Source organism: Tauraco erythrolophus, chromosome Z (genome assembly GCF_009769465.1).
Source record: "Tauraco erythrolophus isolate bTauEry1 chromosome Z, bTauEry1.pri, whole genome shotgun sequence".
NCBI lineage: Eukaryota > Metazoa > Chordata > Aves > Musophagiformes > Musophagidae > Tauraco > Tauraco erythrolophus.
The window spans coordinates 58,254,088-58,278,659 of NC_141496.1; the positions used below are offsets into that span (position 1 = coordinate 58,254,088).

The following is a 24,572-nucleotide window of genomic DNA, read 5'->3' on the forward strand; positions in this document are numbered from 1 at the left end:
AGACTGACAATAGTAGGTAGATTCTAACCTAATTATGTCTTCCTGAATCTTAGTTTTATTCATGCACTTTCCTTTTTCAACTGTTTAACAACAATAGCTGTGTTGTTTATGTGCTCTTTACTGGAATTAAGAGGAAAATGTCAGGCTTTGCTGGAAGCAGTAGGAAACTCTAAAGGCTAGCATACCGTCCTAACCTTGCAAATCAGGGGTTTGCAGTGAGAGCTTGACTGGGATCATGCCTTCGCAGCTTATTGTAGAGGTGTCCTGAAAAGCTTAAAACAAGCATATGCCCTTTTTTCTCTGCCTTAAATCATATTGAAAAAAAAAACCTTTGTAAAGTTTGTTTTTTATTTAAAAAAAATGGGAGTTTTTGTGTGTTTGCGTTAAGTGACCCGATGGTGTTCATTAAAACTTCCTTAATGTCACAGGAAAAATCAAAACAGTGGCGAAGATTCAGATTTAAAGCAAAGGAGAAGGTAAATATATAATCTATAGCAGCTATGAAATTATAGCAAAGGTACCGATCATATTTTAGTTCCTGCATCCTCTCCTGTTCTTCCTTTGCCTCCGTCTTCTTAAATGTTTAAAAGACTTGTTGTGTTCTGCTTATTTAGTTTTTAATTTCCTATCTTACTTTTACTGAAGCGCTCAGTAGCATAACCTCATCACAGCACAAAATTCCTCCAGGCTGCATTGCACGTTGTTACTACACCATGCTAGTTTGTGGAAGTTTACTAAAAGGCTTGTCTGCAACTTGAAAGTCAGTTCCAGAAGGTTTAGCTTTTTGGATTTTGCATCTGCAGATTTTGTTTCCTGTTCTCCAGCCTCCCAGTCCACTTCTAATTAATCTGGTTTGAAAGCAAGTGTACTATCATTTGAGATTAATTGTCCTGCAAAAGGTAGGTGCAGAGGCATATGCAACTTACAGTCTTGTCACTGTCTTGCACATTTTCAGCTGAATTTTTTCCTAAGCTGCTTTTTTTTTTTTTAATCCTGTGCAGTCTTGACTAGTTGTCACATTTCCAAATAAAATGTTGATGTGAATTCGGGTGTGCCCTTCAATATCTTCAGCTTTTGACAGATTTTTGCATCTGGAGTTCTCTAGTGCCACATCTGCCAGCCATGACTCTGTGCTGTGCTTCTCCTTGCTCGTGTGCTCTTGCCCTGGCTGCTGGAAAAAGGAGACAGTACAGTCCATTTCAATGTCAGAGTCTCTTGAAGCTTTCAAAGGAGAGGAGGCACTCCCAGGATCTGATTCACTGCTGCAGCATGGGAAAGGAGCTCTGGCAGAGATACAAACATCTCAGGGACAATCACAGGAAGTCAGGGAAAGTGCTCATGTAGTTTTCACCTATTATAAAATAACAGATTATTTTTCTGAAGGGTGTTACTGTTACATGCTCCCAGTGATAGTCCCATGGTGCATGTCCAACATATAAAACTGAGAGGATTTAGTTACGTATCTCGGGTGGAAAACCCCAGTGCTCAGAACAGACCTCTTCCCCAAGGCTGTGCCTGCTGTATTACATTACAGCTGTATGTTTTGGGGTTTTTTTTATTGTATATTGGAATAGACCTTCTCCATTTCCTCACAATTTTACTACTTTTCTCTCATTTTAATCAGAAAGGGTCTCTGCACCAGAATATGAGCCTTCTCTGTCAATTGTTTCTCTAAAATACCAAATCCTGCAACCCACCCCCCAGGTCCCCTCCTGGGTTGTATTTGTTCTGTCTCTCTTGCCAAACTGACTATGCCTTCTTTCTTGCCCTTTGCATCAGGCATAGATATACCACCTACAAAATATCACATATATTTGCATGACCAAGAAGACTTGAGAAAAGGATGAAAGGTGCTTTGTAGCTGTCAGAGATGAGGATGATTTTATGTGTTCTTGCACCTGACTTATGAAACCACCTTTGTTTCCATTTTTGGTATTTTATTCAGTTCAGTAAAAGCTGATGTTTAATATTCAGTGAAAGATAGTATTCTGACAGCCAGCGTGAGCAGCTGCCACTCAGCTGACAGCTCAGCAGCCCTGCTGTCTCTCCCCGAAGGGCTTTCCTGACAGGGAACACAAGGTAATGTGATGTGCAGTATCCAAAAGGTGGATCAGATTTCCATTCCTGAAAAGCTAGAGAAAGGCTTATCTTCAATTTGAGCAAATAGGATGTTTTATCTTGTGGTTTTTGCTGCCGTGGTACCTTCTGGGATAAATTGCTTAAATCAGTGTAAGAAAATACTTGAAGTGTTGAGAAATGTAAAAGAACAGAGTCGCTCCGATGACCTGGAAATGTGAAGGAATGGTGTTGCTTGGATGACCTAATAATGTAGAGATTCAAGATTAGTGGAATGTTTATTAAATATCTCATAAGATTTGCAGGCAAAAGAAGGTGTAATTTTGGGAATGTAAGGTCTGCTGCAGTTCTGGGGCATTTATTGCTCTGAACTCTCTGAAAGTGCTTGAGCCAATACCTTTTGAACACCGTCTTTTAATCTTCCTTCTTCCTTTGGGGTTACATTGTTCTGTAGTAACATACATCTTTCTTATCCCCACTTTCAGCTTTACTCAGAAGTGTGTACTTTTACCCAGCAAACTGGCTATCCTGAGCCTCTCAATGACTTCAAATTATGAGCCATGAAATTTCAGGATGGGGAGAGGTTTCTACTTCTCCTCTGGGGAAATTTCACTCTTCCAAGCCTATTCCCTATAGACAAGCTGGGTTGAACTGATTTTCCTAGGCTTTGATTGTCCTATTTTTAAAAAAAAATTCTGTTTGAATTGGAGCTATTTGAGTTAATTATTTCCTACTTTGGAAGAGGGGGAAAAACAGACTCCGTGGACTTTAATGACACAGGAATTTGATAATTCACTGCTATTATGGGCAAATTTGTGAGACTCAGCTCTATCAGAAGGACATCTATAACAGTGTCCTAGTTTCGGAGACAGAGGGTAGAGTGATGTGTCCCTGATCAGATGGGACACTTCGGAGAAGTCCACACCGCAGCTATTCTGTTCCCTAGGAAGTGTCTCTCATCTACTCTCATTCTGTTTGGGCTATTCTCCCTAAACTGTTAGAACATGCAGTGAGCAGCTGCTTCTCAATAGCTTCCAACCTTGTCATGAAATGCTTCTCCTTACTGTTACCACCTAATGAACTGCCTTCACTCCTCAGCTTGTTTGGAGTGTAGTTTACCAAACCTGTTCTCTTACGAAAGTGGCTCATCAAAGAGGAAAAGAAGAACCAGGAGGCACCAGAAAGTACTTGTCTCTGCCAGCAGCATCAGGGGTCATCCCCTTATATCTCCTATTTCATGCCCAGAGACCTCAGAAGAAAACTTCTGTTTTCCATTGCAGCAAAATCATGACTGATTCTAACTCCTGATACCCTAAGTCCTTCTAGGCCGCTCATGCTACTATCGGCCAACTTTCCCCATTAACTGGCTGGACCGTCAGTGCCGCAGAGAAACGCATCTTTCTTTGGAGGCATTCAGACACCATCATCGCACCAAAGAATAGTCTAGACCAGGTTTTGACGAGTGCTGTGTTTTAGTACCTAGCCCAGTGGTACAGTAACAGACTCCTGGTTTCTAGGACCAGAGCCCTGACAGCTGGTCTGCCTGCTCCGAAATGTTGATTGGTGGCAATCAAGGATTTAAGAGTCTCAAATAGTAGTGGCCTAAGAGTCTCAAATAGTAGTGCCCAAGCACTTCTCTCTACTGAAAGAAGTTTGCCTGTATGTAGGCATACACCTATTTTCTTCTTGGAAGTTGAGCATCAGCCTGTTCCATGAGTCTTTTTCAGTAATAAATAATCAGAGCCATAAATGTCACCTTACCATTTGAAGCTTCACAGTCAGAGGTGATACAGAACTAACTGCTGTATTTCTTCTTCCTCACATGATGCATCATCTTTGTAGCTGTGCATCGGGTCACCCCAAAGCTGTGCGGATAAACAGACCTGCCACAGTATGCACTTCAGCCTTTCTCTGTTTGTAACGATCAGTAGAATCACAGTGTTGGTGGTGTTTCTTCCATACTGCCTGACACTTGAAGAATCATACACACTTATTAGAAGCCAGATGGAAGTTCAGGTGGATAGCAAAAGGTGAATCTGGTGAGGATTTTGTTTTGCCTGCAAAACCAGAATTAGTGTGTTGTTGGGTGTCCCACCATACGCAAGAAGAAAAGAGCCAGAATGCATACAGTTTAAAGACAAAACATTTCACACCTTGAAGAAACATTACACTCTGGCATATACACAAAGATTGCTGAGAGATAAAGTAGAATAAAACAAACAAACAAAAATGCAGTGCAATGATTCAGCAGGAAAATAGCACTCACCTGACTCTGTGCTCTGGGTGCACTACCTTCAAAGCAGTTATTCCCAATCAATTAATGAAAAAAAGAAAATATGACTTTCAGGTATAGACAAGCCCTCTAGAGTCTTTTAATTCTGATTTTCCTAGCAATGTCTTTGCAGTCCTGTTCATTCCTTGTTTAGAACTTCAGTACTTCAGATGTTAGTAGATAAATTCACCTTGAGATGTTGCTTTTTTCCTCTCCAGATCACGATCTCGCTGTAACACCAGCAGTGGCAGTGAATCTGAAAATTCCAACAGAGAGCATCGAAAGAAGAGAAACAGGTAACCTTGATATATTTTGGACATGGAGACATGAAATACAAACAAATGGAGATGGACTTTTCTGAGATAGACCTAGAAAAAGGAATCCAACATGTTTTATACATATATAGTCCTCTTTAGGCAGTTTAAGATCCTTTTTTGAATAAGAGGAGAGATAATTGGCAACATACAACATAGGTGGATGCAATGAATGCATACCCTTCTGTTGCTTGAGAAGAGCTCATTAATAAACTGCAAAATCAAATATGGGGCACATTTACAAAAGACTTGCAATATTAATGCAAATAAAGTGAATAATGGGGATGACAAGATATTCACAGCGTATACTTCAATATCTCAAAAAGTTCAAGTGCAGAATTCTAGCAGAAAATAATCTTTTGAGGAGAAGAGTCAAAATATTTCAATAGATCTGAAACTCAGTATTGTTTTTAAATGCATGCATTTAATTTTATATTTTTTTTTCCAAAATGTAAAATGTGGGCTATAAATTAAAATGTGTACAGCGTCAGCTTTTAATAGGACAGCAGTAGTTAACGTCAAGTGATGCTAGCAAGTTTTGGTTTTTATATTCTATTTATTTTTCTTGTTGCTGATATGGAAAAGTTAGCATGACACTTGATTCATTGTAGCAAAAAATTTCCTTTAAAACTGCAACTTTCATGTTGCGCTCAAGATAAGTGCATTTGAGAGTTATTTATGAAAATGTATTTTTGAAAATGCACAAACAGAGCATAAGAGAACTGTCACTGGACAAAAGAGGAATTGTTTAAGGCAAATTTTCTAAGAAGCTGTCTGCACAAGCTGCCATAGTTTCCTGTTGTCTCACATGCAGTACTATGAGTGATAAATGATTTTCAGATATTTGGAAGCTTTTGAAAATAATTATATGCTAGATAGTGCTGCAGAAGTATGCAGTACAGTAATATTTTAAGCCTGACTTGCAGTAGTTAAAGAGACGCTAAAAAATCTTGTGACATACAAATGAGCTGGTATAAGCATAGCTGAGCCATGAGATTTCTTCAGAGTTTATTTAAATCAGAGCACAGTCTTGTGAGATACGTGGCTAACAATAACCTAGTGTGCATGGAAGATTCGTTTTCCAGGTGAACTCTGAATGAAATGCTAAGTATAGTTTCAGTGATCAGTAGGTAGATGGTAATTTGCATCCCTTTCTCTTAGAACACTCTTACCAGTTTTTTTTCTCTGGTGAAACTTCTTGTTCAGGGGGCTCCACAAGCAAGTGAAGGAAATTAGAGACTGACCATAAGAATGTTTTTAAGAGCTTCTTGAAATATAAAGATTGAATTGTAGGAAGGATTAAGTACTGCTTATCATTTTCTGAAGAGTAAAAGGGCCTTTACTAACCCTTCCTCACCTCATGGAAAAGTGCTTAAAATTAAAAAGAAAATAAATCAGTTTGTGTGGATTGTGTTTTTCACATTTTCAGAAATGTAAGATATATCAAAAATGTGAATGATGCGGCATCTTTTACTCTTAGGTGGTCACTTGAAATCAGACCAGATCAAAAGTCTTTATCAATGTTAAAGTAAACAAGTACTAAATGAGCTGGAGGTCGGAGACTTGCTCCTTGTCATCAGGTGCAGGAAAACCACGAGTCATAATGAATTTCTGTATTTTGTTAGCAGCCTCAGCAGGAATACAATAAGCTGAAACTGCACAGGCACTGAATCGCTTTCCTGTTAGCAGAGGTGCGCCAGCCCTAACAGGGTTAAATGAGACAATATATTGAGGCTGGCAACTGCTGTTACTCAAGTTTACCTGTTGCATGGATTAATACTAATTTATTTCCCAGTACGATAATCAAATCCCTGGCACAAGAAGACACAAAGTTGTATTGTTTTATTGGAATAAAATGACTGAATACTCACATTATCCAAAAGAATCTGCTTCTGATCATAGAAGAGTAGAATTTATGGTTTGCATGAGAATAGATCACTGTGGACTATTTATCAGATAAAAACAAATTATCAGAGAAAAGCAGAAATGCAGATGAGAACTTCTGAACACTGCAGAAAGGTTAGGGAGAAACTCTTTACTTGATCTTAATCAGTCTTTGAGGTTTCACTCCATCATACGAATGTTTTATCCTAAGCAGATGTTCATATGAAATTAAGGAAGAACCTATGATATGAGCATATTTCAATCATGGAAGAAACCTATATGCTTTTTTTAATGCTGTGGTCAAAATTTATTGTGTGGATAAAAATACAGTAAACTGGTAGACAACATGTACAGGAGCATAGTCTTCCACTTGACTATACTTAAAAGATACGTCTGGTTAGAGTCACAGAATGACTGAATGGTTGAGGTTGACAGGGTGCTCTGGATGTCATCTGGCCCAACTCCCCTGCTCAAGCAGGGATACCTAGAGCCAGTTGCCTGAGACCAGTCCCAGCCAGCTTTTGAGTATCTCCGAGGATGGAGACTCCAGCACCTCCCTGGGCAACCTGTGCCAGTGCTTAGTCACCCTCAATGTGAAAAAGTGCTTGTTGGTGTTGAGAGGGAACCTCCTGTGTTTCAGTCTGTGCCCATTGCCTCTGGTCTTGTCACTGGGCAACACTGAAAAGAGCCTGACTATGTCCTCTTTGCACCCTTCCTGCAGGTGTTTATACACACCAATGAGATCCCCCTGAGCCTTCTCTTCTCCAGGCTGAACATTCCCAGCTCTCTCCACCTTTTCTCGTAGGAGAAATGCTCCGGTCTCTTCATTGTCTTGGTGGCCATTTGCTGGACTCTGTCCAGTATGTCTGTGTCTCTCTGTACCAAGGAGCCCAGAACTGGACACAGCACTCCAGATGCGGCCTCACCAGTGCTGAGTAGCAGTGAAGGATCACCTCCTTCGACCTGCTGGCAATAATTTGCCTAATGCAGCCCAGGATACCATTTGCCTTCTTTGCTGCAAGAGCATGTTGCTGTCTCATGTTCACCTTGGTGCCCACTGGGATCTGCAGGTCCTTTTCTGCAAAGCTGCTTTCCAGCTGGGCAGCCCCCAGCATCTACTGGTTCCTGGAGTTGATCTTCCCAAGGTGCAGGACTTTGCACTTCCCCTGTTGAACTGCATGAGGTTCCTGTTGGCCCATTTTTCCAGCCTGTCCAGGTCCCTGTGGATGGCAGCATGACCCTCTTGTGTATTGGCCTCTACTCCTATTTTGGTGTCATCGACAAACTTGCTGAGGGTGCACTTTGCCCCGTCATCCAGATCATTAATGAAGATGTTAAACGGGATTGGACTCAGTATTGACCCGTGGAGTACACTGCTAGTCACTGGGCTCCAACTAGACTTTGTGCCTCTGGGCACCATCCTCTGGGCCTGGCTGTTCAGCCAGTTTTCAGTGCCCCTCACTGACTGTTCATCCAGCCCATACTTCAACAGCTTGTCTATGAGGATCTTGTGAGGAAACAGCATCGAAAGCCTTCCTGAAGTCCAAGTAGACAATATCGACTGATCTCCCCTCATCTACCAAGCCAGTCATTTTGTAGTAGAAATTTCTCAAGTTGAAAAAGTATAATTTCCCCTTGGTGAATCCATACTGATGGCTCCTAGTTACTTTCTTGTCCTTCACATGTCTGGAAATGGTTTCCAGGATTAGCCGCTCCCTCACCTTTCTGGAGATCGAGATGAGACTGACCAGCTTGTAGCTCCCCAGGTGTGCCTTCTTGCCCTTCTCGAAGACATGAGTGACATTTGCTTTCCCCTAGTCTTTGGGCACTTCTGCCAATCGCCGTGATTATTCAAAGATCATTGAGAGAGGCCTTGCAATTGCATCAGGCAGCTCCCTCTACACCTATCGGCCTCTGGATTTACATATGCCCAGTTTGCTTAAGTCTTCCCTGACCTGATCCTCTTCCACCAAGGTTATGTCTTCCTTGTTTGAGCCTTTCCTCCTGGTCTCTCAGGCTTGGGATTGGCAGGTCTTGTGATTTAAGACTGTGGTGAAGAAGGCATTCAGTACCTCAGCCTTTTGCGTGCCCTGTGTCACCAGGTCCCCTGCCTCATTCAGCTGTGGCCCCTATACTTCCTTTTGTCACGTGTCTACTTAGAGAAGGCCACTTTCTTGCCTTTGATATCCCTGGCCAGATTCAATTCCATTTGAGCATTGGCTTTCTTAACCTCATCCCTACGTTACCTCATTGCCATTGGGTAATGTTTCTGTATTCCTCTCACATCAGCTGCCCCTGCTTCCACCCTCTGCATGCTTCGTTTTTGTGTTTGAGCTTTGCCAGGAGATCCTTGTTCGTCCATGCAGGCCCCCTGGCATTTTTGCCTGTCTTGCAGCTAGCTGGAATGGACTTCTCTTGAGCTTGGAGGAGATGATCCTTAAATATTAACAAGCTTTCTTGGGCCCCTTTTCTCCTCCAGGGCCTTATCCCACTAGGCTTTTCCACAGAGATCTTTGGAGAGGCCAGAGCCTGCTCTTCTGAAGGCCAGGGCTGTGATCTTGTTGCTTGCCCTCCTTGCTCCTCTCAAAGTCCTGAATTCCACCATCTCATGGTCACTGCAGCCAAGGCTGCCTTTGGCCTTCACATCCCCAGTGAGCCTCTCGTTGTACATTGTACCTAACTGATAACTTTACCCTCAAATATTTTGAATGAGATTTCAAGAATCAAGTCTTCAGAGTTGCTTGTCTTAAGAGAATTTATCATTGCATAAACGTAGCTTGCTATCGTATCAGCTGAAATGGGTAAAAACATCTCTTAAGTCAACAGATGAGCGATGATAGTCTTATGACTCTGTTTTACCTTAAAGTCTTCCTGTAAACAATGTCTAATTTGTTGCTGTGATAGCTATTAATCTCCATTGGATTTATTTCACATACCAGTTACAAGGATTTTTGTTGTATATGACATAAATCAACTTGTTCCTTTGTGGGAGCAAAAAGTGAAAAGAATGAAAGTAAAGTTGTAATGGACTTGGAGTACAAGGGCAGCACATTTTTGTGAAAAATATTTTTAGATAGAAGTAAGTCTAGGTTTTGAGTTAAATTTCTTTCTACTTTGTTTTGGTGGGTTTTTTTGTCATATCTGTGGTCAAAGAGCTGAAGATTTTGCCCAAAAATAATTTTGATTTGATCATTGCATCTAAATAATGTATTTTGTGTATTTGTGTAGAGATTGTGTTACCTTGGTCATCCTTTACATTGTTAAATGTGAGCATCGTACCTTTCCTTGCAAAATGAATGCTTTATTGCTTCGTATCTCCATCTAATAGACTTCTGCCGTGGTAAACGGTACTTTGACTGTGCTGACGCTCCTTGTTTTAATAGCTGCCATGCTACTTTATATGTTTAGATTTTTGGTATTTTGCTCAAATTAAATAGATAAATAACATACAACAGAGTTCATCATTGTTACAACAAGTAGAAGAAAGGAGGCAGAGTAGAAATATGAAATACTTGGAGGTAAATAAATGCATCACTTAGGACTGTACTTGCCACACAGCAGTAGATGCTAATCTACTAGATTAGTAGAATGGACCGGAGCAGAAATGATGTATTAACTCCCTTAACAAGAGGTCATTTATGGTCAGTGTGGAAACATGGCTTCAAACACAGTGGTGCAAGATCTGATGTGCTCTGTGCCAGACCATGGACCTCGTGCTGTACTGCATTGTGTAGGTTTCCTGAGAAGAATGAGTAGCTCTTGATTATTTTATGGCAAACATCTGAATGCCTCCTTCAGAGCACAGCTGTCTGCTCGACCTGTTAGGAGTTGTTGTTTGGGAGAGATGGGGGAGGTACTGGCAAGTGGGCAGACCCACCACCCATGGCAGCAGCGCTGGTCTGACAGCCACATGTCTTCTTTTTGTACAGGCAGCTGCCGTATGTGCGAGGCAGTTGATAGTGTTTATACCATGTGGGATGATTGCTGTCTCCACAAAGTGGATTATTCAGGATGAAGATCACAATTCATTACTTGTTGCTGTGTGAGTTCTACGAAATCCTTAGAGAGAAGTTTATGTTAATGCCTGTCAACAGATTACAGGTTTAAAAAGACTTGCTTAGAAATCAAAACCCGATGATGCGGTCTCCTCCAGATGCTCAGTGCCATTTTGTAGAGTTGTGGCTGTTTACAGTAGTTGGGGATCCAGCTCAAAATTCATTATGCATGTGAGAGAAGATCTGATTAAAGGAAAAGCAGCAGCCTGCTTAGCCAGTTTAGCCTGATACAATTCAAAACTCAAGGAGAAAGGTACATCTGTAATGAAGAGCAACAACAACAGCATGCTTTGCATTTCCTATCAGTCACGTCTCCAGTGTAATCCCTTTATCTCCGTTGGCTTGTTTGTTTTAGCTGTCGGTTTTCCTGTTCTTTGTTAAGCTCCTCTGGTTTCTTCAGTATGCCAGTCCTACCATCATATCAGAAAATCCACTCTGGGAGTGATATTTTCCAGGGTTCTTTCGAAATCTCCACTGAATTTTAAATTTGCTGCTGCATATCTGTTTGTTCCACCTTAGCATTTCATCACATCGCTCGTGTCTGCAACCCCAAAACTGTGAAGCATCTGTAGGGCTTTGAATGGCCAAACACTGGCACACCAGGTGCCATGCTGGTTGTGTCATCATAGAGTTGCTTCAGCCTACTAACAAAAGTGGTGAATTTACAGGATTTCGACATTTGGTTTAATCTGTATTACATTCCAATAGTGGATTCAGGGATTTTACTTAAAAAATAAAATAAAATAAAAGGCATATCATATTGTTTAGAGGCACACAAGCAGAGACGGGCCAAAGCCACAGGGGACAGTGCATCTACACTTGCTGTAGGTGAGATGGACTTGAACACTTAAGCAGGAAATAAACATTTGGCTTGGGCTGGAAAGACGCGTTCAAGTTGTAGTCCTGTTTTTAAAGGGTCATCTCATTTTTGGCTTAGGCTGTTTCTAAACAGCAAATAAGTGAGTTTTCTTTGATAAAGGTTCTTACATTCCAATGTGGTTTGGGAACATAAAATCTAGCAAGATAAAAAGTTAAAGTATTGCATTGCAGGAGCTGGATTTTTGTGAGGAAAAAACCACCCCATTGCTTCTCAGAGCATCCTGTGTCCGAGATTTCAGGCTAAACTCCCCGTACTTCTTTTGCAGATTACGGCAAGAGAATGACATGGTTGACTCGGCTCCTCAGTGGGAGGCTGTACTACGGCGACAAAAGGAGAAAAACCAGGCGGATCCAAACTACCGGCGATCCAGGCACAGATCTCGATCGTATGTAACCCTTGCCCTCTTCATTGGAAAATTGGGGCTGCTGTAGCATGTTAAAAAGCAGGAGGAACATCTCCGGCGCAGTGATGGCTCTCAGCTGCTGAGGAACAGAGACTTTCATGTGGCATGTTCTCTTATTCACAGATTTGTCTTTGTGGTCAAACTCCTTTCATATAGTGATTTGAATTTCAGGGTACAAATGACACAGGAAGGGCTTTGTAACAGGGTTTGTCAGGAGCTCTCTCCATCACCTTGGATGGAGTCCTGGATGATTTTGTGGCTCCTTGAGCATTAGTTCTGTAATGAAGACAGTGATTCTCCTCTTCTGGGCATTATGTCTGTGAAAACATTCAGATTTTGTGTGATAGGTGCAGGCATTTTTGTGAGATGCTTTGTTTAATCATCTAATGGCTGCGGTATTGTTCCAGATGAGACCAGCTACTGATGTCTCCATGTCAAATTACCATTGGCAAGCAGCAGTCAGTGATCTATTGCATCCTGATGTCAGGATTTCCATGATGAAGCCCTGCCGCCAGACAATGCTGTTGCTGCTGACAGCTAGTTTTGACACAGTGAAGCTGTCAGCTTCTCAAATTAATTTTCTCAAACTCATGAAAACGCTGATTTCTTTTAATTTGTATTTTTCTTTTAATGGCATGTTTTTGGAGTGCAGACATACTGTTTTGTGTTGTGTTTGTGTCCAGCCTAATCTGCCATCCAAGCAACCATCCAAAGCAGCACCAGCATCAGTGTGCCTGGCAGGCAGGGCAGGGCAGGGCAGGGCAAGACAGGGCCAGGGATGTTGAAAAATGCCTGGAGAGCAGCTGTGAGGCCCTGGGAGAGAACGCAAGAGAGAGGAGGCTTTGAAACTGTATCCCCACCCTCACTGCGTGGCTGAAATGGATGAGATGTCCAGCCCTGATGCTGGTGGTGTAATGTGTGACCTCTGTAACACACCAACATAGATACTTCCTATTAATGTCTTTTCTTAAATTTACCTTTCATGTTAAGACTTATCAGCAGAGACTATATAGTGCCTTAAGTGATTATTTCATTCATACTGGTTGAAACCGTAATCTGCGCAGAAGTTTCCAGTATTAAAGTCCACTTGAATTCTGTTCTCAGTTGCCCGTGTTGCTAGAACTCATTTCTGTCTCCAGTTTCATAGTGTACAGTTTTCATTCTTTTATGAGAAATAGAATTTGCCATTAAAATTCTAAATGTTGGAATTTCTACTTTAACTAGCTTTGTACAGACTTGTTCACTTCCAGCTGCACAAAAGTCAAGTGTTATTAGGTGTAATCATACAATGATATATGACTGAAAATCAGGATTATTAAAGCTCACTTGTATGGAATCCACAAAATATAGATGATTAAGTTTGATGTTCATTTTTTACTATATGCAGAAAGTGCATAAACTAGAAAGTGTACTCAGTTGATAATGGTTAGATTAAATTTATAGCCAATTTTAATTTTTTTCCCATAGACCAGGTAGATTTCATTGCTTGGACAGCATGGGCTCCCTCTTGTGGTTTACTTAACTTACGAAATGGCTTTTTATTTTCCAGCACAGTGACGTTCTAAGTCATATTTTATTTAAGCTACTATTAGCAAAAAACGTAAATGTATAGCATCTTACTTAACAAGGAAAGGTCCTAGAGGAAGCAAAGAAATGAGGAAATCCTGAAGATTTTGAATAGCTTCTTGTCCCTTTTTCCTGTTGTGTTAGTGATGAATATATTCCTTCTTTTGGTCTCTTCAGTTTAAAAAAATACAAAACCAAAACAATGAAATAAGCCCAAGCCTCCCAAGTACGAAAAAGATCATTAATATATGCAAGTAGGAACTAAAAAAAAAAAAGGAAAATTGGAATTCCCTTGTTAGTTATAAGAGCGTTCTTTTAATTTAGTTTGGCTCAGCTTTTTGCTTACATGACTGGATGCGGGTCAGAGGGAAGGGAAACCTGTGATATAAACCTGGGGTATAGGGTATAGTTGGTTTTGTTTTTAAATGTGGTCATTTCAATTTGCACATTTAATGATTGATACAAAACCTTCATTCTGGTAGTACAGATAAGTCACATTAAGTTTCTTATTGCAGTCATCTTAACTAGTGGTTCACTTTGGAAGCGTGAAGTAATGGCTGAAATATTTGTTACTGTGCCTGGCACAGTGCATTTCATTTGTGTGATAGTGAGTAATATTAATCATTGGTGGTGGTGGTGGTGTGGTGTCTCCTTGATCTCAGGAATAAAAATATTTGACAAGAATTTGACCTTTCTTTCTCCTAAAGGAATCAGCAAATACAGAGAGCTCCCAATTCTAGTTCTACAGGGTTTATTTTCAAGAGTTCATGTAAAACATCTGTGTAGCCAAAGGGCTTCTTTTAATTAAGAAGAATGGCCATTAAAATTCCATGGCTATTTAAATTTACCTTTTGTGACTCAAACTGAAATATTAATGAGGGTGCAGATGCAGACCAAAAAATAATGTAGACCTTATTAATGTGTAGAGTTGTTTGAGCTTGTGAAAATGAAATAAGAATAAACAACACCCCCCTCGGAGACTCATCACTTACTGGGAATTCCCATTTGGCTTGGTGCATTAGAGAATCTGATTAGCGTACAAATTATCGAGAAGCTATTGATTCCAGGTACTGCAGTAGGACAATCTGAGTATACATTGTATTTCAGAACCGTGAGTTTTAAAACAATTCACAGTAAAAAGATGAAAACACAGTGAAAGAGGGACTGTGATCTGGCTTTAAAGATTTAATAGAAGGATTGCTTCGTTGTGGGCTGTGAAGAACTATACAAACATGAATTTCCTATGCCATATATGCAATAGTGACATTTCACCTTAACAAGACCTTTCTTTTTGTAAGCTTTTCTTCATTTTGCCTTCAAAGAAAGCAGGAACAAGCCTTTGGAAGGAAAATGCTTTTATTAAGATACTTTATCTGTGTCATATTTCTGGATATTCTTTTGTGAGGAGTTAACCTGAATAAATGCTGTGAGGTTTTCCCAGTATGGTAACACTTCTTAAATGTATGGAAAATAAATAGTGTCGAGATGGGAATTCCTAAAAGCAGTTTGCTCTCAGGAACTATTGTGTTTAGTCCTTTTCCTTTTCTTTTTTTTTATTTTTTTCCCCCATGGGATGCCATATTGCTAAACTGGTATTTTACAGCAGTGGCAATTCCTTGTTAGTGTAGTTGCAGGGGTGGAAGGAGGGAATATGGCAAGGATCACAGAATTAAATTCCTGGAGTTGGCCGCAGAAAGCAGGAGGCACAGAAAACAGAGAAACAAAGATGACTTCTTCTTTAACCACTCTCTTTCCACCCCAACCCACAGATTAATATTTCTTACTGTAGGTGAGGCTTCACATGATGTTTGGTGATATGAGAGACTTAAGGCCACATCCTGAATGGTTGTATTTTATGAATAAGTAAAAGCCATGAGCTGATCAGATGGGTCAGTAGTGTGCACAATACCTTCCTTTGTGGGGATGCTGAATTTGGGAGAGACTTTGAGGCTTTGCTTCCTCGGGCAAAGGGGGGCTTGTAAGCATTACAAAGCCTCCCTGGAGAAACTGGCATTTTTCAGGGAGCTTTTGCATTCCCCACTGCCTGATTATTCAGCCTCAGAAGAGGACGCCTATCTTCACAGCCCCAGGGTGAATGCAGGGTTTGCAGCTGCTATTTCGTGAGCAGGGGGTTGCATGGAAGGAGAAATCAGTTCAAAACTGAGGGGTGAGAAAGGCTGTCAAATGCCACTACATACCAAGCTACTGCATCAGGGAGTTAAAGAGCAGATCTAAGAAAGAGAGGAGACATAAATGCAAGAAGGGAGAAGGAGAGACAGGAGAAGTGAAAATTGGAGAAAATTAAGCGCATTATAATGAACACAAATACATAAAGCCACAGAAAACTCTGAATGCTGAGAAAAATCAGAGTGCAAGCTACTCCTGGCCATAGCTGTTACCGTTATGAGGACCTGAGCAGTCGGAACGGACAGCAGAGCAGTCCGTCAAGGACGGGAATCACCTGGGTGGCTGCATCATGCTGCCTGGAAAGCCATCGCCACCTTGGAGCCTGAGAAGGTTATGGGTTAGTTCATATCAGTCCCACTAGGGAATCACAAATGTAGGGTTGTTTTCTTACCCTTCTGTCCCTTTCTGGTGTTTGTAAAGCAGTAAACTAGTTATCTCCCAGTACTTCTGCACTTGTAAAATCTAAAAAAACCACACAACCAGAAATATTATCATCCCTAAATAATCTGCCTTTACACCAACTGTAGAACATTTACTGCAATATAGATGTCTCTGAACATTATGCCTAGGCTGAAGTCTGGAAATGAGTCGAACACGGTAACGGTGAAATAAGAAAACGGTGAAACTGTTGGTGCTGGAGAGCAGTTTGGAATTCTCTCTCATACAGCTCTGTCACTGGGCAAGGGAGAGCCCATTTAACAGATGCTAAAATGCAGATCTCTGCTGTCCTCCTTGATTGATGTTCATTTAAATTAGGATTATATGACTCTAAAAGCATCTTTGAATATGATAGGCCCTTTTGTTTAAGGAAAAAAGGAAGTTGTATGATGTAAGATTTAATCTTTGAGAAACTGTGAGTTCAATGAGAGCATTTATGTATGCTGAATCTGTATAAAAGTTGCATCCCTCACATCTCAGATGGTGTGGAACAGTCTAGCTGTCTACACAGAGTTTATATAATCCTAATGAAATGAGTTATCTGATCTCTCCATGCAAATGTAGTTCTTGTCACTGTGTAAAATGCTTATTTAATGTATTACGCTGCATGGGTTTTAGTGAATTCTAGGTGCAACTCCAGCAACAGCAGTGGTTTTGCACTAACCTTGCAATAAGACAGGATAAGAAAAATAAAAATAAAAGGGATCTGGTTTGGAGATGGTATGGTCTGTGATTCAGTGGAAATGTGGGGCATGCCATTCAGGCTTGCTTTTCTACAGTATCTCTTTGTCTGCAACACTTTTGGCTAAGAACTTTCCCTATGAATGAAGCACTTGCTGAAATACTTGTTTACGTGAGTAAGCATGGTTGCTGGTTTGGTTTGTTTGTTGTTTTGGGTTTTTTTTTGTCCTGGACATCACAAAGGTTAATGGAAGTGAGCAGAAACCCTTCCTGGAAATGACCAGGAAGCGAGAGGCTGTACTGTGATCACAGCTGAACAACAGATCCTCTTTACTGGTGCTCGCTGGGAATGTCCAGGGCTTACTGGTGTGTCAGCCTGGTGTGGCCTGTCCCTCCTCCTGCCACAAAGGGCTCTGTGGGCCACAGGACATTTCTGGGGGCCTTTTACAAAAGTGTTGTTCCAGAACATGTTGTCCTCAACTGGATAAAGGGTGGCAGTAGCTGAGCACTGATTTGGCTTGGGAAGTTCTGCTGTTGCTTGTATTTTATGCATGCTCTTGCTGAAGGCTAGCGGAACAGGAATTGTGACTGAGAGCCTGTCATTCAAGAAATGACTTTTCAGTTATACAAAGGGATGAAGTTTAATGCATTTTCTGAGATAACAAACCTTAAAATTGAAGTCACTGGTGGGTTAAATTTTCTATGATTTCTGTTCAGAGTCTGTGCTGTTAAAAGTAATTTGAACAGCAGCATGTCAGACAATGGTTTTCACAGCTCTGCATTTGTTGGCTTTCTTGGTATTTATAGGAGAAGCCCGGATGTACAAGCTAAAGAAGAACTGTGGAAACATATTCAGTAAGTATGGTGCTTGTAGGGTCCGAGTGACTGCTTGGTGTGCCTCTAATGTAGTTATCCACATTCGCTGCACTGTGGCTATAAGGCATTACGTCCTGGTTTAGTTATGTGCCACAGGAAATTATGCGGGTGTTAATGACCTGCTATGTGTAGAAGATACTGCAGATAACTGAATGCACTGAATACCGATGACCATTGTATGTAGATGAACTGTTAAAGAAGGATACAGCATTTTAGAGTTTTGTTCCTCTGAGGCTTCCAAAATATCCTTGTTTGTAATACCGACACTTTTAGGATGAGGCCCCATATGCTGTAGAACTACTGGTTATGAAGACAGTTAGCTATTCCAAAGCATATTTGATGTTCAGTATACACAATGTTCATATATTTTGTGAAGCAACAAGATGAGATTTGCAGAGAGGTGAGAGGAAGGTGGAACAGGATGCGACATGCAGTTGAAGCAATCAAGGTGAAGTTAGACACATTTCTTAATAGATTTCCTGTTTTGATGTCAAGATAGCTTCAGGGCTGACAAGAGCTTGTTTCAGTAAATCTTTTCAGCCTCATATAATAAAAAGAAGAACAGTTTTGCAGTTGGTAGCTGCTGTTACATTTTTTACTTTGCCTAATCCTTTCTAGGAAGGAGCTTGTGGATCCCTCTGGCCTGTCCGAGGAGCAGCTGAAAGAAATTCCATACACTAAAATAGAGTGAGTTTGTCAGGATTTTTTTTTTGTGAATATAAAAGTCCACTTTTCTTATTTTACTGTGAACTCTGTCATACTGATATGGGAGTGGATTTACATATAATCTCTAAGCTTTTATCTACTCCGAAGGCTCCTCTAGGATGGGTTAGGTGAGGATGCTTAACAATTTTAAAACCTAATATTTTATCTTTCCAAAATACAAAAAAAAATCATCTTCATGTCTCCCTATCTCTCACACATACTCATGAACCTGGTGGATGTCTGTATGTCTCTCTATGTCGTCCGTCAATCTGTTTTATGTTACACGCTATGGAATCAGAGAGAAATGAATGCAAACAAGGAAATCCATTTATTTCCTAAACTTTTCTTCCTTTTCAGTTCTTATTCCTATCATCTAAGGCATTGTTTGACCTGTTCGACCCCTTTCCTCGCTTGTCATGGGCAGCCGCCAGGGCATAGCTATTTCCTTAAGAACGGACATCTATTTCACTGTGATAATTGCCCATTTGGGATGCCATGTGTCAGTGCAAGCAGCTGCATGTGGCAGAAATGTGATCCGGGTTTGCATTATAATGTGCTTCTATGACACCATTAAACAGAAAACGCTGATGTTAAAGCAGTATATATTAATGGGTTCTTTATTAAACAGTTTTATTGTGAAATATGGACTTGCCAGTTTGTGATCTTTGCACTTTTAAAGTACAGACTCCTAAGAAAAGCATCAGCCTTTTAAATTCAGCCAGTGCAAGAAGCCGTTACATTTCAACAAGAAATGGGAGGATCTCTCCATCTGCAATTGAATTTATGGTTTTGTGCTGAAGATCTGGTTTACTAACCTACCATTGTGAACCCTGTGTCTCTCTTAGGACTCAAGGCGACCCAATTCGCATTAGGCATTCACATTCCCCTCGAAGCTACCGTCAGTATCGGCGGTCCCAGTGCTCTGATGGTGAAAGATCTGTCCTGTCTGAAGTGAAGTACGTGAATGTGGTTGCTAGCAATGGACTGGTTTAGTGTGGCCCAAAAGTTGTTCAAAGGTCATGGTTACATTAGAAGTGGCATAAATGTGATTGCTTCCTGGCATAGGATTTAGGCAAACCTCTAAATAGTAGGTCATCAGAGCTAAATGACTCAAAAAAATGCAAAAACATTTCTGGTCTATTTGGGGTCACAGAGGCTGGCTTGATCTACTCAGAAGGGGGAAAAACTGAAAAAGCCAAAATAAACCTGTATTGCTCTTTGGTAGGTCATGAAGTTACCTAAGGGGTGAGAACTCCTGAGTTGCTTTCCAGATACTTCATCCTTAATGGAGTTAAGATGTCATCTTTATTAAGTCTGTAATTTGTTTCGTGGGAGCTCTAGTACAACCTTTTTCAGCAATGAGTGAATCAGTCTTTCCCAGAAGACAGACTTGTAAAGGGTGTGCTTGCAAATGGAGAAGTCATAGCCCCATTCTCAGTTTTGTTAAGGCCTTAAATATCAAAAGCAGTCCCTTGATGATACCACCCACTTCGGGGCTAGTTTTAGCTGGATTGCACCCTGAAGGAGGTGTGGCACACCCATGATTTCAAGTGAGACTCATCTCACATGAAGTTGGGCTGCCTCTGTAGACCAGGAGGAGACAGGTTCCTTGAGAAGGGATGGGGTGACCTATACCCCAAAGGTGCCCACTGACTACTGAGGATCAGCATGATTGCTTTTGGATCTCTAAAGTCAGGTGATAAACCTTTTGGAGCCTTTCAGATCTGTGTAGCTCTCTGGGTCAGTTTAATTATTCTTCCTGTGCACAGTTATAGTTTGCTTCCTTATAACAATATCCATTCTGTAATATCCTAATTCCAGTGCCAAAAATGATCTGGTGCCTCCACTGCCTGTTACACGATCTTCAGATGCTAGAGGGCCCAGCATTCAACAGGTTAGTAATTGTGCATCCTTTGCGATTTTCCTGTTTTGGAGACCTTCCCCAACCAGTGCTTTATTTAAATTAGATCTTTGTTTTTCAGTGAAAATTAAAGCTGGTGGAGATTTTTTTTTCAGAAGCAGTGTGACTTGAATCTTCACGTTTTGCAGTCTACTTTGTTTGTATTTCCAAATATATGTAGTTCTGTAGCATATGCCCTGCAAACGTCTACTTCTGCTACTGGAGGACTCTTTACCAGTTTGAGTTTGATGCTTCCTTGAGATTATACCCTGTTCTCCACAGGAGGAGAATCAACTTTCACAATTTCTTAAAATATGCAAGTGTGCTTAGGATGCCGTTGTAATTACAACCTACTATCATTTATTTGCCTCTTCTTAGAGCTTTTCTTAAAGTTTTGTTGCTTGGGCTTGAAGCATTGCTCTTTTTTTTTTTCCTTTTTTTTTCCTTTCTTTTTTCCTTTTTTTTCCTTTCTTTTTTTTGCCTCCAAATGCTGAATAGTTTTTTACATTATTCAAATCTGAAAAGGATAGAACTTGTCTTTTTAAATGTAGTCACTGGCTTTCATCATAAATTATGGTACCATATCTCTCAGCTTTATAGTTTTATTAAGCTCAAAATGTGAGAAGCAAATTATATTCAAAAAGCACTTGCAAGTCTGTTGTACAAGCACACTGAAGGAAAACCAAAACATGATAGACGCATTTTTACCTAACTTCCCACACCAGTCATTGTGTCTGTTAATCTAACTTGTGGAGATACCAAAACCGCATGCTGATGTAGTGTGAAAACTGCACAGAATATAACCAGCAAAATATGTCATATTTTATCTTGTAAGCGTTAGAATAACTTAAGGTTGAACAATTTTAAAACAATAAACAGATATACCAGTTCTTTGATTGGAATTATGTTCAAGGATATTGGTACTCCTGTGTATGATGAAATTGAAAAAGATGAGCTGTCCTTGATGTTTCTGTAAGGACTTGCTCCAGCAGTGAAGAGGAAGTTGATATACTTAAGGCTGATCACATTTACGTGCTTTGTAGAAATAGGTAACTTGCATGATTAAGTCCTATTCAAAATTCACATTGTCTTATTTCCATTCTTTTCCAATACAATGATGTTGCTTAAATTCATGCCCTAGAAGGAATTAACATCACAATGTTCTGTGTCCACAAACACCTCTGTCTTCCCTCTGCCTCAGACCCGCTTACAACAGTGGCCATTAATTCCTTGTGAGTGCTTGCGTGCAGTGTTTTGCTAAATATCTAATAATTAGTAGTGACATTTCTTGAATAGGGAACATGAATCCAAATAGTGCAGAGGGGCAGCAGCTGGCAGAGAGAGAGGAGGCAAGAGGGGGAAAAAGTTCTGTCTGATCAAAAAAATGTAGACTTTTTAATATTCTTGGGATGTGTGTGTGTATATATATATATATATATAAAAATTGCTATATCTTTAGCCTAGGGCTTTCATAGCAGCAGTTATCAAAATACAGTATTTAAATTCCGGTATACGTTTTCAACAACATATTTTAATTTGTTCTTTTCAGAGACAGAATGGTTCTAAAGACAGCCTAATAGAAGAAACATCTCAGCTATCCACTAACATCGATGGAAAATCCACCACTAAGATCATAAAAACTGTTCAGGTGTCACGCTTCAAGGTGGAAACTTGACTGCCATAACTGAAGATGGTGAATGGATTCTGTTGTTTGGAAACTGAGGATTTGTGTGTGTGTGCAAGGGAAGTCGACACGGTAGCAATTTCTTCAGGACACTCGGAAGCACAGCCTGCTTGCTGGAAAGGCCAAGCAATGCTTTTTATCACCGACACGCTTCTAGTGGTGTGACTGATTGAGGAGCAGCTGCCTAATTAGACAACCAAAAAGAAAAGTCATGGTAAAACTGAATGATCAGCAGTTACACTTCCAAAAAACGAACAAAAAATATTGCTGCAACAAAACAGGCTTTACTGTCTGCTCTGTAACTGAACAGCCTTTTTCCAAAAAATGACTGTTAACTGACATGATCAGGACCAGATGCTTCAAGAGAAGCAAAATAGTCATATTTTTGGCCAATTGTGCAATACAGTGTGATATGGGGAATATTACCTTCACAGTTTTATATGGGGATCAACTTGTGTCCTGAGACATAAGGACTGATAGCTCTTACGAGGTTTATTTTAGCCTAGCACAACAACAGATGCTTGTGTTGTTAATACAAATGTTGACTCAACCCATTTTAGCTCAAAAATAGTAGACTGCGTAACACCCTGTAGCAGAGAGTTCCAGAGGTGATACAGACTTACTTTCCCTTGGCAGTTTTAAGTGTTCTCAACTTTGAATGCCCTTTTACGTAGAGGGACTATTTAATTCAACATTCCATACCATAGAAATACATCTATCACCTTATAGTAAACCACACTGGAAAAAAACTGGAGAATATGTACTGATCCACCGTATTAAGACTGCTTAGCAAGGCACTTAAGTACTGGTTAAATGAGACTTGTAGAGTAGGATTTATGACAGCTAGCAAATAGCTTTTTTTTAAAAAAAAAAAACACTAGATGAGCAAAGTCTGCCTTAATCTCTTTTCATATGAAATAATCAACTTCCTGATGCTTTTCTCTGAGCCATGACAAAGGCAGTATTTAGGGTATGATAATTGCAATTTTTTTCTGTTGACACGGTAGGAATAGTAAGTTTTAATGATGCTGCACAGTGAGTGGATTATCTCCTAGTACATATCTGAAGTGATGTCTAGCTCTCCTTCTGTCCTATCACTATGTAAAAATAGCTGAAGTTCCTCTGCCTCCTGTTTGTCCGTAGTCAGTACATGGATGAGCCTTCTGGTGTTGCTAACTTACTAAGAAGCTTAGTAGAATCTTTGTGTGGTGAAAGTAACTCTCTAAGTGTAAGCCTCAAACTAAATATTGAATTTGTGAAACAGAATTGGAAATGTAGTAATACATGTGCCTTTTTACATCTGTCCTCCTTAAACTCAAGCCCCACTGCCTTCAGTGATAGGCAGTGATCCTGTCTTCTACCCCTTGCAACACCATACCAGGGGACTGCAGCCCTGTAAGAAAAGCAATACTGTTTGAGAACGGGAGTGAGCGTAAGGCATCCAAGCTATGCTTTACGAAAGGCATGGGATTACTAATACACATTTTAAGTGACAAAACTGAGAAGTGAAACCTTGAGTGGTGTATTTTCCACTTCATTTTTTGATTCTTTATTGTTTCATGATCTGAGGTGGTCAGGTGGATGCTACTAGCCAGGGTGGTAGCCATATGGCTTGAATATTCCTATCACAGTATGCATTGGTCTGCAGGTTGGGAGATGCTGCATCGTGCCAGGGAAGGCAAATATTTTTCTTCGGTCACTTATTTTGGACAGTTCTGCTTCTTCAGTCTCAGTGAACAAATCTAAGGGAAGGAAAGAGCTTAGAACCTCTCTGTGGTAAAAGTTTTGTTTTCATGGAGGTTCTTCCGCAATTTATGAATTTACTATGGAACTCATCCTAGGACATTGTTTGGCTTGCCTTGAAGTATTTGCTCAAACTGTTTTGTAAGTCTGTTAAGTGGTTTCATTGTCATTGCTCCAATTAAAAGTGATCCTTTAGGATCTTGTTATGACATTGTGTAGTATTCTTACAAGCACCAGTTAAAAAAAAAAAAACCACCAACCAAACCAAACCAAAAGAAGAAAAAAAAGCCCATCACTGTGGCAAAGATTGTGGTGGTACAGAGCATCACAATCTTTTGGAAGACTACTGAAATTCAACAAACTACACAAGAACTGGTTATTGTGTCTGCAATGAAAGACACTCCTTATTTCTTCAAGGTGTTCAGAATAGGAGCATTATACGCTTGCTTGTAGATTGTGGCTTTCTAAATCATTACTGTTATTCTTCATTCCGTACTCAGGCACAAGCAAGTATAACATATCTACTACTTTAGGAGGATTTGTGTTGTTATTTGAGAATTATCTGTACATAGTGTCCATATCTTGCCAATCCTCAAATATTGATCAAGAAGAAAATTACTTCTAAGGTTTATTTCAAACCTCTTGTTTTCCTGTATGTTGTTATCTGCCTGTGGGCTTTTGTATATTATTGCTGGACAGCATCAGCCAAATGTATGGTATTTTACTTATCCCACTACATCAGAAAATAGGCTTCTGTCTAGTCTAATAGTGATAGGTTTAAAAGCTCAAGTCACAGGAGAGTTGTCTCATAATCAAGTCAACTTTTTTGCTTTTAAATGAGAAATTTACAGAAAGAGTCCTGGATTTGAGTTAGTGGTCTTATCTCCAATGAGACTACGTAGGAAACA

The 24,572-nt window shown here is 40.2% G+C and overlaps 1 protein-coding gene across 3 annotated transcripts in view; it reads left to right on the top strand.

Moving 5' to 3' along the window:
- The window catches only part of EPB41L4A (erythrocyte membrane protein band 4.1 like 4A), a 144,354-nt gene extending 122,442 nt beyond the window's left edge, over positions 1-21,912 (top strand). For all 3 annotated transcript variants that reach the window (XM_086629341.1, XM_086629342.1, XM_086629343.1), the window contains 8 exons: positions 429-476; positions 4,567-4,644; positions 11,747-11,866; positions 17,564-17,611; positions 18,251-18,319; positions 19,183-19,293; positions 20,159-20,231; positions 21,787-21,912. In XM_086629341.1, coding sequence (XP_086485467.1) covers positions 429-476; positions 4,567-4,644; positions 11,747-11,866; positions 17,564-17,611; positions 18,251-18,319; positions 19,183-19,293; positions 20,159-20,231; positions 21,787-21,912 — 673 coding nt within the window. The remainder of the gene's footprint in view (positions 1-428; positions 477-4,566; positions 4,645-11,746; positions 11,867-17,563; positions 17,612-18,250; positions 18,320-19,182; positions 19,294-20,158; positions 20,232-21,786) is intronic.
- The last annotated feature ends 2,660 nt before the right edge of the window (positions 21,913-24,572 follow it).